The sequence below is a fragment of the Bombina bombina genome, chromosome 6 (genome assembly GCF_027579735.1).
Source record: "Bombina bombina isolate aBomBom1 chromosome 6, aBomBom1.pri, whole genome shotgun sequence".
NCBI lineage: Eukaryota > Metazoa > Chordata > Amphibia > Anura > Bombinatoridae > Bombina > Bombina bombina.
Window position 1 is genome coordinate 131963864 of NC_069504.1, and position 13016 is coordinate 131976879.

General features: G+C 42.4%; 1 protein-coding gene across 2 annotated transcripts in view; it reads right to left on the bottom strand.

Annotated features, from left to right (window-relative positions):
* CERK (ceramide kinase) overlaps positions 1–13016 on the bottom strand; it is a 349026-nt gene that overhangs the window by 99460 nt on the left and 236550 nt on the right. For both annotated transcript variants that reach the window (XM_053716616.1, XM_053716615.1), the window contains one exon: positions 6581–6733. In XM_053716616.1, coding sequence (XP_053572591.1) covers positions 6581–6733 — 153 coding nt within the window. The remainder of the gene's footprint in view (positions 1–6580; positions 6734–13016) is intronic.

Here is a 13016-nt window from a genome sequence, read left to right on the forward strand (position 1 = left end):
ACAATTTACTTAAATTGTCAAATTTGCTTTATTCTTTTGTTATATTTTGCTGAAGGCTATACTGTTTAAAGAGACTTGATGGAACTACATTTGTATTTATGAAGTGAATTACCACTTCAATTATAAATTTGCCTTAAAAAGTCATTTTCTGTAGTTTAGAAGGTGCTATGTATTAATTCATTGAATTTTCTAAAAACATAAATTATGCTTACCTGATAATTTCATTTTCTTCCGTGGAAAAGATTCCACAGCTGGATTCATTACTTTTGGGAAATTCAGAACCTGGCCACCAGGAGGAGGCAAAGACACCCAAGCCAAAACGCTTAAATACCTCCCCCACATTCCTCATCCCCCAGTCATTCTGCCGGGGAACAAGGAACAGTAGAAATATCAGGGTGAAAAAGGTGCCAGAAGAACACACCTAAGACGCCCCACATAAAAAATGGGTGGGGGGCTGTGGACTCTTACCCACAGAAGAAAATGAAATTATCAGGTAAGCATAATTTATGTTTTTTATGTTTTTCTTCCTAATGGGAAAGAGTTCAAAGCTGCATTCATTACTTTTGGGAAAACCATACCAAGCTAAAGAGGACACTGAAATCCAAAATGGGAGGGTACAATAGGCAGCCCATTCCGAGAACGCCAAGCCTGAAACCACTACCGAACAAAAACCCTGCTTCGTCCGAAGCCGAGAAAACTTTAAAAAGGAAAGGCCCCAAGGACACTAACCAGCAGATAGTCCAGAAGTCTAGCTAGAGACTGCAAATTCGGACACAACTGAGCCAACAGTCCTGCAGGAGACACCCATCGTCGCCCAACAGTCGGTCCCCCACCGCTCACCCCTCACTAAAGGGATACCCAAGGGATAGGGCAAGGAGAACCGAGGGGAAACCGAAAGGTCACCAAAAAAATCCATAAAAGGAAAACCCCCAATAGTGAGCCCAGCTTACAAAGATCCAAATGGATCCTGACAGACAAGGGGAGGCTACGCCCAGACCAAGCAGAAACCAGAGGTTTAGGACCGGGCATCTAAACAGAGAAACCCTTCGCTCAACATAGTGCAAAGTACTGAAAGACAAACTGAAGATTGAGTCCTCACATCGTCAGAACTAAGAATACTAAAGTATTCAGACAAAAAAGAATGTGCAACAGACCCGGACGAAAAACCCTGAGTCAAGAACACGCAGCCATCATCAGGACGGCACAGAAGAATACTTGCTGAGAAGTAAAAAGCAGCCAGCAAGAGAACAGATTGCAAAAGAAAACTCCCAAACAGAGGGCACACTCTAGGCAATCGACGACGCCAGACCTACACACAGGACTCCAAAAGGGGAAGCACATAACCTTAACGAGGCCCACTGCACCCCCAAGAGAGAGAGAGGTTACACCCAGAACCCAAAGGTGTATGGTAACCCTGGACCATCTGCTTGCAAGCCCAGGGAGCTAGCTACTATGCCAACCTAGATCCTGAAGAGGACAACACATCTCAGAAGCCACCCCCAGCCGGGCCAGCCCAAGCATCGGCAGGTCTGAAACAGGGGAACAGAAGAACCCAAACATCAGCTCAAAAACGAGCGGAAGAATGGCCACAGCCATCCCAACAGAGCACGGGTGTTAACCCGACTCCTTAGAAACAGACGACAAGGCCGTAAACCCAAAGGAATCTAACAAAAGGCCCACCATAGTCTCGAAACGGAGCCAGCAAGACTCCAGATGGAACGTAACAACCCAGAGAAAACACCCCTCTCTGAAAGGTTAACTCTCAGTTCCAACCTCCTGAATCCAAGAGAATCCCTAGAAAAATGACCACACCTCCATAAGAAGGAGAATAAGCCCCCCACCCTAAGAAAAGGGATGGGGCCAAAAAGGCAGAGCACTTGCCTACAAGACACAAAGCCACAGGCTAAAGGAGAGATCAATCTCCAACACAGATGAACTTAGAAGGAATCCTCCTAAGGAATTAGCTTGCTAACACACATCCAATGTGCAATAGCTGCAGCAGAGACACTGCAAACCCATTCACCTGCAGAGCAGTGAATCAATAAGGTTACAACAGCAAGCTGACCAAGGGAAACCGACCATAAAGCCGTAAGTCCAGCCCAATGAGCATCAGCCCCTGATAACGAGATAACTCGTAAATTCCGACCCAAAGAAGAGACCACCCCTTGCCAAAGACCAATGCTCCAAAGGAGCTAAGGTGTTAAAAGTCGTACAACGACACTAAGCCCATAGACTCTCAAACAGCCACAGGACAACAAGCAAGGGGATACCCCGAGGCCAAAATCACTCGAGCAAAGGCTGGTCTCCATATCACCTCCATACAATCAAATGATGTTTGAGAGAGAAAAGGACGCACAGCATCCCCCAGCTCCAAGCAGAGCCCAAGGAGACCACTCCAAGTGCCCCTAACAGGGAACGACCATATCCCGGAGGGGAACCCAGGTCCCTAAAAGGAGACCCAACTCACATGGAGACAACAGAGGAAGACCAAATGGTCTCATAAAAACCAGCTAGACAGTACACAGTCAATGTGCAATAGCTGCAGCTGGTCACATTCTGTAACCCATCCGCTGCAAGGTAGCTGAAGTACCCATTAAACTACTAGCTGCTGAGAACTAAGTCCAGAAAGACAATTCCCAGGGCCTCAAAAAAAAAAAAGGCCAAACCGCCCAACTCGGCGGCAAGAGGGCGCAAGCCCACCAACCCTCCACTAACTCCACTGACCCAGTCATGCAAATTGAAGGCTTTAAGGACTGAGACAATCCTTCCTGCCTCACGGACCCACCGGTCCTCTAGAATGCTTAGTTGAACACAGAGCACTATGCACCTCTACCGGTCCAGCCAAGCATTGCGGCGCCACGTGTCCGAACAGCTACCAGACAAAACTGAACCCAAACAGGACCAGTCTGCAATCCGGGTCCTAACCGTCAAGTCACATAAATCCTCCCTCAGAGGGGAAGAAGGAAAACAGACAGGACATCATATCGGATGAAAATAAAATACAAGGCAACCCGTAGGTTAACGCCCAAAAAGAAACAGGCCTAACGCAAGACCAGCCAAAACGGAGCCCTGATCTTTAAAAAAAAAACTGGAAAAGATCTCAATACATGGACAATCAGGAGATTACATCATCCCCACACGTCTAATGAGGTGCCCCATTCGAAGAGCAGACTGAGTATTCCCGTATCCGAAAGGATAAGGTCGTTCAATAACTGAAAAAACATGTCTGAGTAACACGCGAAGGCGCGCAATTCTGTAACGAAAGGCACAACACTCAGGGACAGTCGCACCCGCAGGGAACTGTACAGTCCAAGGTGGAGTACCCGGGACAACAGGAACAGAGAAGAGAAGGCACCACCCTGTCCTCAAACTCTATTCAATTTAGTAAATAAAGGTTCCTCAGGCAATATGACCTCAGGAACCCCTGAATATGCCAAAAACTTCCTTTAGAAGAAGCGCAAATTCCTAAAACTAAAGTCTGGTTTTTCTGCAGCTGGAGGTTGAGAGGCAGCAGACTTCGACCCAGAAAGTTCATACTCTTTAGTCTCAGAAGAACTTCAGCCTCGGATAACCCTATCAGTTAAATCCAAAATGTATTTGATGATCTCTGGGAAGGAGTGCAATATGTAACCTTTTGCTTGCGCTTAGCAGGGCGAGGTAAAGCATTAAGGCCGCAGACACCGCCATCTGAACTGCGCAGTAACGTCTGAAAAAAAAGGCCCTCTCCAAATGGAGTATCCGCAATGCTACGGGAAAACTGCATGTGTATAGAGATAACAATGTAGGGTACGCACCTCATTGGACGACAACTCCTCAGAGGTGGTCGGCTCTGTGGTATCAAACATGTTTCATATTATCACATTATCAAGGTATATGGAACATAATTATCACATAATCAAGGTATATAGCACATAATTGAGAGGGGGAACTAGGGATTCCTCACTATATAAACAGGAATTACTCTTTAAGAATAGAGGAAGTGCCCTCTAAAGTAACAGAATCCTCCATCGCTAGTGCAATAGCCGGAGAACTAGAGAAATAAAACAACTTATTTTATTTAAAAAAAAAAGGCACCCTTATACCCCAATGGCTTGGGCACTCACCACCTCCTATGACCCAGACAGTACAGAGATTTATGACTCCTCTCTGATAGTCTGGTCAGGAAAGAGGGAATGAATTACATAGTGCACAATGCAGGACTGTCCCTGCTATGAGAAAAAGCGCGCCAAGCTTGTAAGCTGCATGGCTCTCAAAGTGAAAGTGAAACCTGTATATTCCATAACAGCCTATGAGCCTAACATCTCACACATAAAGCAGCATAAAATCAAATAAACATATAAGATTATTATCCCCCCCTGTTTAATAATCCCCCTAAGGAGATATTAACCCTTGGTTCTATAAAGATAAAAGGCGCCACACTGTGACCCTGTCTTCTGTGTTAACATTATATAATAAAAAATGAAACAATCTTACCAGAATCTACGCCGTGAAACAGGAACACGGCCCTTCAAGGGTGACAGGTTAGTAGCTTCGCTCCTGACATGGACTTGAGTGTAAAAAGCAGGCAGCGAAACTAGTCAACGCCGATTGCTAATATGAGTCGGGATGGTGTCGCAAAGGGAAGCTCCCCCTGCATCTCCGGACTCTAACGTTCAAGTGCAAGTTGAGATGCTTAAAGGGCTACTTAAACTCCTGTCCCATAGTGAAGGGTAGAACCCCTCATAAGAGACCTCCGATATTCCGGCACCTCTCTGCCACCTCCTGTGACGAAAGGCAATGAATGACTGGGGGATGAGGGGGAGGTATTTAATCCCTTTGGCAGGGGTGTCTTTGCCTCCTCCTGGTGGCCAGGTTCTGAATTTCCCAAAAGTAATGAATGCGGGTGTGGACTCTTTCCCTTTAGGAAGAAAATTAATTTACAGAAAGTGAACAAAAGTAGCTATACTAAATAAGCACTCAGAGTCACCCCTTGTTTATATCGTATTATGTTAGGGCATGTATGTCATAAGTGATTTAAAACAAACTTTTATTAAAAAAAAATATTAAAAAAGTGGGTAAAAATATAAAACTAAAATGCTGGTGAAAACTTGGCTCGAATAGATATCAACTGCATATTATGCCTAAAAGTATCAGGATACTATTAATAAAATCACCACTAAGTTCTTTAAGTTGTGAGAGTATCTAGAAACACAATTTAGTATTCCTTTAGAGCAGAAGAATATGGTAAGCAGAGACATCTGAAACTAAGATTTTATTTATTTATTTTATAGATAAATACATAAAACAATCTGCGTCCACAAATACTTTTCGGAAGCTGTTACCACAATAGCATGATATGGATAATCTTAAAACCCATTTTCCTAGGTTTTGCAAAGAGAATTAACAAGAACTTGAAAGATCTGAAAGATTACTAGGACAAAAAGCGAAGAAATTGGAAGCATCTTTCCAGTATTGAAAATATGAGGAATATATGAGGAATGTGTACATATGAGCTTGCTCAGTTCCTTCAAATCTAAAACTCAGCCTGAATACACAGAACATGTAAAGTATTAATATTTAATGTTAAAATAAAAAAGAAACAAAATATAAATTATGCTACCAAAACAATTCAGCAGCATTTCATTGTGTCTTTAGCTCAGACTTAAGAAAATCTATCCATTCGTGTCCAAACGACAGAAGCAAATGACTGGTGAACTGGGGGTTACATTTGGTGAGTGATTAACTAAATGCAGTGATGTGAAACTTCCATAAATATAGCTGTCTCAACTGGTAAATCGGTACAATATTGATTTAAGAATGGATGATTTTCTATACTCGACACTCAATACAGTATTTTACCTTAAAATAGCTTAACAAGTTGGCTTAGTTACACATACAGTAAATAATTAAGTACAACTATTTTAGCATTGTCTTGAGAACTTTTTAACTGTATAAAACACAGGCATAATTAAAATAATTCAATAAACCAATCATGTGGCAGAATGCAATAATCCTTGTTAATTCTAATTTTAATTAAATAGAAAACACAAGGAAATTACTATGGTATATAATGTTTCCAAGTATACAGATTGTTTTTCAAAATACCATAAAAACAATTCCCATAATTACATTTTAAGATGCAAAGCAACTAGCGACAGATTTAGCACAATAAAATGATAGATCTCTGTTGCATAGCAAAAGAAATTTTAAAACCACAAATTACATTTAAATTTTTAATTGCTTATCACAGCTTAGATGACTTTGTTGCAAATTTATTTTTAATTTTCCTACTGGGACATAAAATTCAAAACATTACTCTTACAAAAAAAAGAAGACTTGATAAATGGTAAGTGGCTACAGATCTGAATTACTTTCAGTGATGAATGATTAAAATTTCATCAACAGATATGACAAATTCTTCTGTTAGATTAAATAATATAAAAAAGATATTTAAAAAATTAATGTGCTGCATTCCTTTTCATGACAGCCTTTTTTCTGGTTTATTAAAATTAAATCTTTCTAATTTGTATTAAAATAGTATATGGTGATTACAGAGGTAAGATTTTTTATTTTTTTTATATAAAAATACATTTTACTCTACCTGAAAAGTCATATCTGGCAGGGCCCATCCAGCGATTCTTTTCGCTGCCTTTTAGCACGTCCCCATAGAAACCGTATCCAACCAATGAGACTGAGTATTTCAGAAACATGTTCTTGTGGTGTATAGAACAAACATCCAATGGCTGAGAGTCTCCTTTTTTAAAAAGCGAACATAAATTGACAAGCTAGTACTAAACTATTAAACATTAAAAGGTTGATGAGTGGAATTTTGTAAATCATTTACAGACATTCAGTGGATGTTGTGAAAGAGCAACTAGTGTTATACAAGTTTGTGTTAAAAGCTCTGAATACTAAAGTGTAGACATATTTTCAAAAATATTAACATCGAATAAGATTGTTCCATTTGTTAGATTCCTTACAAGGCAGATGTCAAGTGCTTTCAATCTATACTAATAACAGAATGTGCAAAGTTTGCTTAGTCGAGCAGACATGAATAAATGGCAGATGATATAAAAGGTATTGTGAAAATCTTATAAACGTATGTGGGCTCAGTATTAATGCTAAATAATAGAGATGTGCATTTGGCCAAGTTTGTGATTCTTCCGATATACAAGCAATCGAATACATTACAGGATGAAATGGACAAAGAACGAAAAAGATTGCTTGACCAAATCAGTTCATTTGTTCATACTTTTTGCTCCCAAAAAGGTTGCAAGAAAGTAAGTTAGTCAAACAGGCTTGTCCAATCAAGCCTTAACCTATCATAAGGGAGGTGGAAGACTAGGGGTCATTAAGACATTTTCAATCACTGACTAAAGGGTCAGAGGCACATGACAAAGTCAGGAGGTCTAGAAAGGTCAAGGTAGGCTGTAACAAATAAGATCACAATCCTTTAGAAAAGCTTATCAAATTATTTGACAACAAAAATCCCCGTAGACATTAATGGTAAATTTTGTAGAAAAATAATTAAACAAACTTTTATAATTGACGCCTATATGTTCTGTTGGCATTGAAAACAGAATTTATGCTTACCTGATAAATTACTTTCTCCAACGGTGTGTCCGGTCCACGGCGTCATCCATAACTTGTGGGAATATTCTCTTCCCCAACAGGAAATGGCAAAGAGCACAGCAAAAGCTGTCCATATAGTCCCTCCTAGGCTCCGCCCACACCAGTCATTCGACCGACGGACAGGAGAAAAAAACAGGAGAAACTATAGGGTGCCGTGGTGACTGTAGTTAAAGAAAGAAATTCATCAAACCTGATTAAAAAAACCAGGGCGGGCCGTGGACCGGACACACCGTTGGAGAAAGTAATTTATCAGGTAAGCATAAATTCTGTTTTCTCCAACATTGGTGTGTCCGGTCCACGGCGTCATCCATAACTTGTGGGAACCAATACCAAAGCTTTAGGACACGGATGAAGGGAGGGAGCCAATCAGGTTACCTAAACGGAAGGCACCACGGCTTGCAAAACCTTTCTCCCAAAAATAGCCTCCGAAGAAGCAAAAGTATCAAATTTGTAGAATTTGGCAAAAGTGTGCAGGGAAGACCAAGTCGCTGCCTTACATATCTGATCAACAGAAGCCTCGTTCTTGAAGGCCCATGTGGAAGCCACAGCCCTAGTAGAGTGAGCTGTGATGCATTCGGGAGGCTGCCGTCCGGCAGTCTCATAAGCCAATCGGATGATGCTTTTCAGCCAAAAGGAAAGAGAGGTAGCAGTAGCTTTTTGACCTCTCCTCTTGCCAGAATAAACGACAAACAGAGAAGACGTTTGTCTGAAATCCTTTGTTGCTTCTAAATAGAACTTCAAAGCACGAACTACATCTAAATTGTGTAACAAACGTTCCTTCTTTGAAACTGGATTCGGACACAAAGAAGGCACAACTATTTCCTGGTTAATATTCTTGTTAGAAACAACCTTTGTAAGGAAACCAGGTTTAGTACGCAAAACAACCTTATCTGAATGGAACACCAGATAGGGCGGATTACACTGCAGAGCAGATAACTCAGAAACTCTTCTAGCAGAAGAAATAGCAACCAAAAACAGAACTTTCCAAGATAACATCTTGATATCTATGGAATGTAGAGGTTCAAACGGAACCCCTTGAAGAACTGAAAGAACTAAATTCAGACTCCAGGGAGGAGTCAAAGGTCTGTAAACAGGCTTGATCCTGACCAAAGCCTGAACAAAAGCTTGAACATCTGGCACAGCTGCCAGTCGTTTGAGTAACAAGACAGATAAAGCAGAAATCTGTCCCTTTAGAGAACTCGCTGATAATCCCTTATCCAAACCTTCTTGGAGAAAGGAAAGGATCCTAGGAATTTTGATCTTACTCCATGAGAATCCCTTGGATTCACACCAACAGATATATCTTTTCCATATTTTATGGTAAATTTTTCTAGTTACAGGTTTTCTGGCTTGTACCAGAGTATCTATCACAGAATCCGAAAACCCACGCTTAGATAAAATCAAGCGTTCAATTTCCAAGCCGTCAGCTGGAGAGAAACTAGATTTGGATGTTCGAATGGACCCTGTACTAGAAGATCCTGTCTCAAAGGTAGCTTCCATGGTGGAGCCGATGACATATTCACCAGGTCTGCATACCAAGTCCTGCGTGGCCACGCAGGAGCTATCAAAATCACAGAGGCCCTCTCTTGTTTGATCCTGGCTACCAGCCTGGGAATGAGAGGGAAAGGTGGAAACACATAAGCTAGGTTGAAGGCCCAAGGCGCTACTAATGCATCCACTAGAGTCGCCTTGGGATCCCTGGATCTGGACCCGTAGCAAGGAACCTTGAAGTTCTGACGAGACGCCATCAGATCCATATCTGGAATGCCCCACAATTGAGTCAACTGGGCAAATATCTCCGGGTGGAGTTCCCACTCCCCCGGATGGAATGTCTGACGACTCAGATAATCCGCCTCCCAGTTTTCCACTCCTGGGATGTGGATCGCAGATAGGTGGCAGGAGTGATCCTCCGCCCATTTTATGATTTTGGTCACTTCTCTCATCGCCAGGGAACTCCTTGTTCCCCCCTGATGGTTGATGTAAGCAACAGTCGTCATGTTGTCTGATTGGAATCTTATGAATCTGGCCTTTGCTAGTTGAGGCCAAGCCCTGAGAGTATTGAATATCGCTCTCAGTTCCAGAATGTTTAACGGGAGAAGAGACTCTTCCCGAGACCATAGACCCTGTTTTTCAGGGAGTCCCAGACCGCACCCCAGCCCACTAGACTGGCGTCGGTCATGACGATGACCCACTCTGGTCTGCGGAAGCTCATTCCCTGGGACAGGTGATCCTGGGTTAGCCACCAACGGAGTGAGTCTCTGGTCTTCTGATCTACTTGAATCACTGGAGACAAGTCTGTATAGTCCCCATTCCACTGTTTCAGCATGCACAGTTGTAATGGTCTTAGATGAATTTGTGCAAAAGGAACTATGTCCATTGCTGCAACCATCAACCCTACTACTTCCATGCACTGAGCTATGGAAGGACGTGGAACAGAGTGAAGAACTTGACAAGCGTTTAGAAGTTTTGACTTTCTGACTTCTGTCAGGAAAATCTTCATTTCTAAAGAATCTATTATTGTCCCTAAGAAAGGAACTCTTGTCGACGGAGACAGGGAACTCTTTTCTATGTTCACCTTCCACCCGTGAGATCTGAGAAAGGCCAGAACGATGTCTGTGTGAGCCTTCGCCTTTGAAAGAGACGACGCTTGTATCAGAATGTCGTCCAAGTAAGGTGCCACTGCAATGCCCCTTGGTCTTAGAACCGCTAGAAGGGACCAGAGTACCTTTGTGAAAATCCTTGGAGCAGTGGCTAGTCCGAATGGGAGAGCCACAAACTGGTAATGTTTGTCCAGAAAGGCGAACCTTAGGAACTGATGATGATCTCTGTGGATAGGAATATGTAGATACGCATCCTTTAAATCCACGGTAGTCATAAATTGACCCTCCTGGATTGTAGGTAAAATTGTTCGAATGGTTTCCATTTTGAACGATGGAACTCTGAGAAATTTGTTTAGAATTTTTAAATCCAGAATTGGTCTGAAAGTTCCCTCTTTTTTGGGAACTACAAACAGATTTGAGTAAAACCCCTGACCTTGTTCCACAGTTGGAACTGGGTGTATCACTCCCATCTTTAACAGGTCTTCTACACAATGTAAGAATGCCTGTCTCTTTATTTGGTTTGAAGATAAGTGAGACATGTGGAACCTTCCCCTTGGGGGTAGTTCCTTGAATTCTAGAAGATAACCCTGAGAAACTAATTCTAGTGTCCAGGGATCCTGAACATCTCTTGTCCAAGCCTGAGCGAAGAAAGTCTGCCCCCTACTAGATCCGGTCCCGGATCGGGGGCTACTCCTTCATGCTGTTTTGGTAGCAGCAGCAGGCTTCTTGGCCTGCTTACCCTTGTTCCAGCCTTGCATCGGTTTCCAAGCTGGTTTGGTTTGCGAAGCATTACCCTCTTGTCTAGAGGCTGCAGAGTTGGAGGCCGGTCCGTTCCTGAAATTGCGAAAGGAATGAAAATTAGACTTATTCTTGGCCTTGAAAGGCCTATCTTGTGGGAGGGCGTGGCCCTTACCCCCAGTGATGTCTGAGATAATCTCTTTCAATTCTGGCCCAAAAAGGGTTTTACCCTTGAAAGGGATATTAAGCAATTTTGTCTTGGAAGATACATCCGCTAACCAAGATTTAGCCAGAGCGCTCTGCGCGCCACAATTGCAAACCCTGAATTTTTCGCCGCTAATCTAGCTAACTGCAAAGCGGCATCTAAAACAAAGGAATTAGCTAACTTAAGTGCGTGAATTCTGTCCATAACCTCCTCATACGGAGTCTCTCTACTGAGCGACTTTTTTAGTTCCTCGAACCAGAACCACGCTGCTTTAGTGACAGGAATAATGCATGAAATAGGTTGCAGGAGGTAACCTTGCTGTACAAAAATCTTTTTAAGCAAACCCTCCAATTTTTTATCCATAGGATCTTTGAAAGCACAATTATCCTCGATAGGAATAGTAGTGCGCTTAGCTAGTGTAGAAACTGCCCCCTCGACCTTAGGGACTGTCTGCCATAAGTCCTTTCTGGGGTCGACCATAGGAAATAATTTCTTAAATATAGGAGGGGGGACAAAAGGTATGCCGGGCTTCTCCCACTCCTTATTCACTATGTCCGCCACCCGCTTGGGTATAGGAAAAGCGTCGGGGTGCACCGGAACCTCTAGGAACTTGTCCATCTTGCACAATTTTTCTGGAATGACCAGGTTGTCACAATCATCCAGAGTAGATAGCACCTCCTTAAGCAGTGCGCGGAGATGCTCCAATTTAAATGTCACAACATCAGGTTCTGCCTGTTGAGAAATTCTACCTGAATCAGAAATTTCCCCATCTGACAAAACCTCCCTCATGGCCACTTCAGATTGGTGTGAGGGTATGACAGAGTAATTATCATCAGCGCCCTCCTGCTCTACAGTGTTTAAAACAGAGCAATCGCGCTTTCTCTGAAATGCAGGCATTTTGGATAAAATATTTGCTATGGAGTTATCCATTACTGCCGTCAATTGTTGCATAGTAACAAGCATTAGCGCGCTAGAAGTACTAGGGGCCTCCTGCGTGGGCAAAACTGGTGTAGACACAGAAGGAGATGATGTAGAACTATGTCTACTCCCTTCATCTGATGAATCATCTTGGGCAACTTTACTATCTGTGGCAGTACTGTCCTTACTTTGTTTGGACGCTATGGCACAATTATCACACAATTTTGAAGGGGGAGACACATTGGCTTCCATACATACAGAACATAGTTTATCTGAAGGTACAGACATGTTAAACAGGCTTAAACTTGTCAATAAAGTATAAAAACCGTTTTAAAATAAAACCGTTACTGTCTCTTTAAATTTTAAACAGGGCACACTTTTTTACTGAATATGTGAAAAACTATGAAGGAATTGTTCAATTTTCACCAAATTTTCACCACAGCGTCTTAAAGCATTCAAAGCATTGCACCCCAAATTTCAGACCTTTAATCCTTAAAATGACAAAACCGGAGCCGTTTATAGTTTTAACCCCTCTACAGTCCCAGCTACAGCCTTTGCTGCGACTTTACCAAACCCAGGGGCGTATACGATACCAGATGAAGCCTTCTAGGGATCTTTTCAACTACTTCCAGACCCATACACATGCAGCTGCATGTCCTGCTCTCAAAAGTAACTGCGCAATAATGGCGCGAAAAGGAGGCTCTGCCTACTACAAGAAGGCCCTTCCTGACTGGGAAGGTGACTAAGCCAGTGCCTGCCGTGAAAATAACGTTCCCCAAAGTTATAAAGTGTGAATTTCAACCTCAAGCTGTATAAAATGCCCAAATAAAGCCATCGATCTAGCCCATAAAAGTGTCTACCAGTTTTATAGCCCATATTAAGCCCTTTATTCTGTTTGAGACTAAGAAAATGGCTTACCGGTCCCCATGAGGGGAAAAATGACA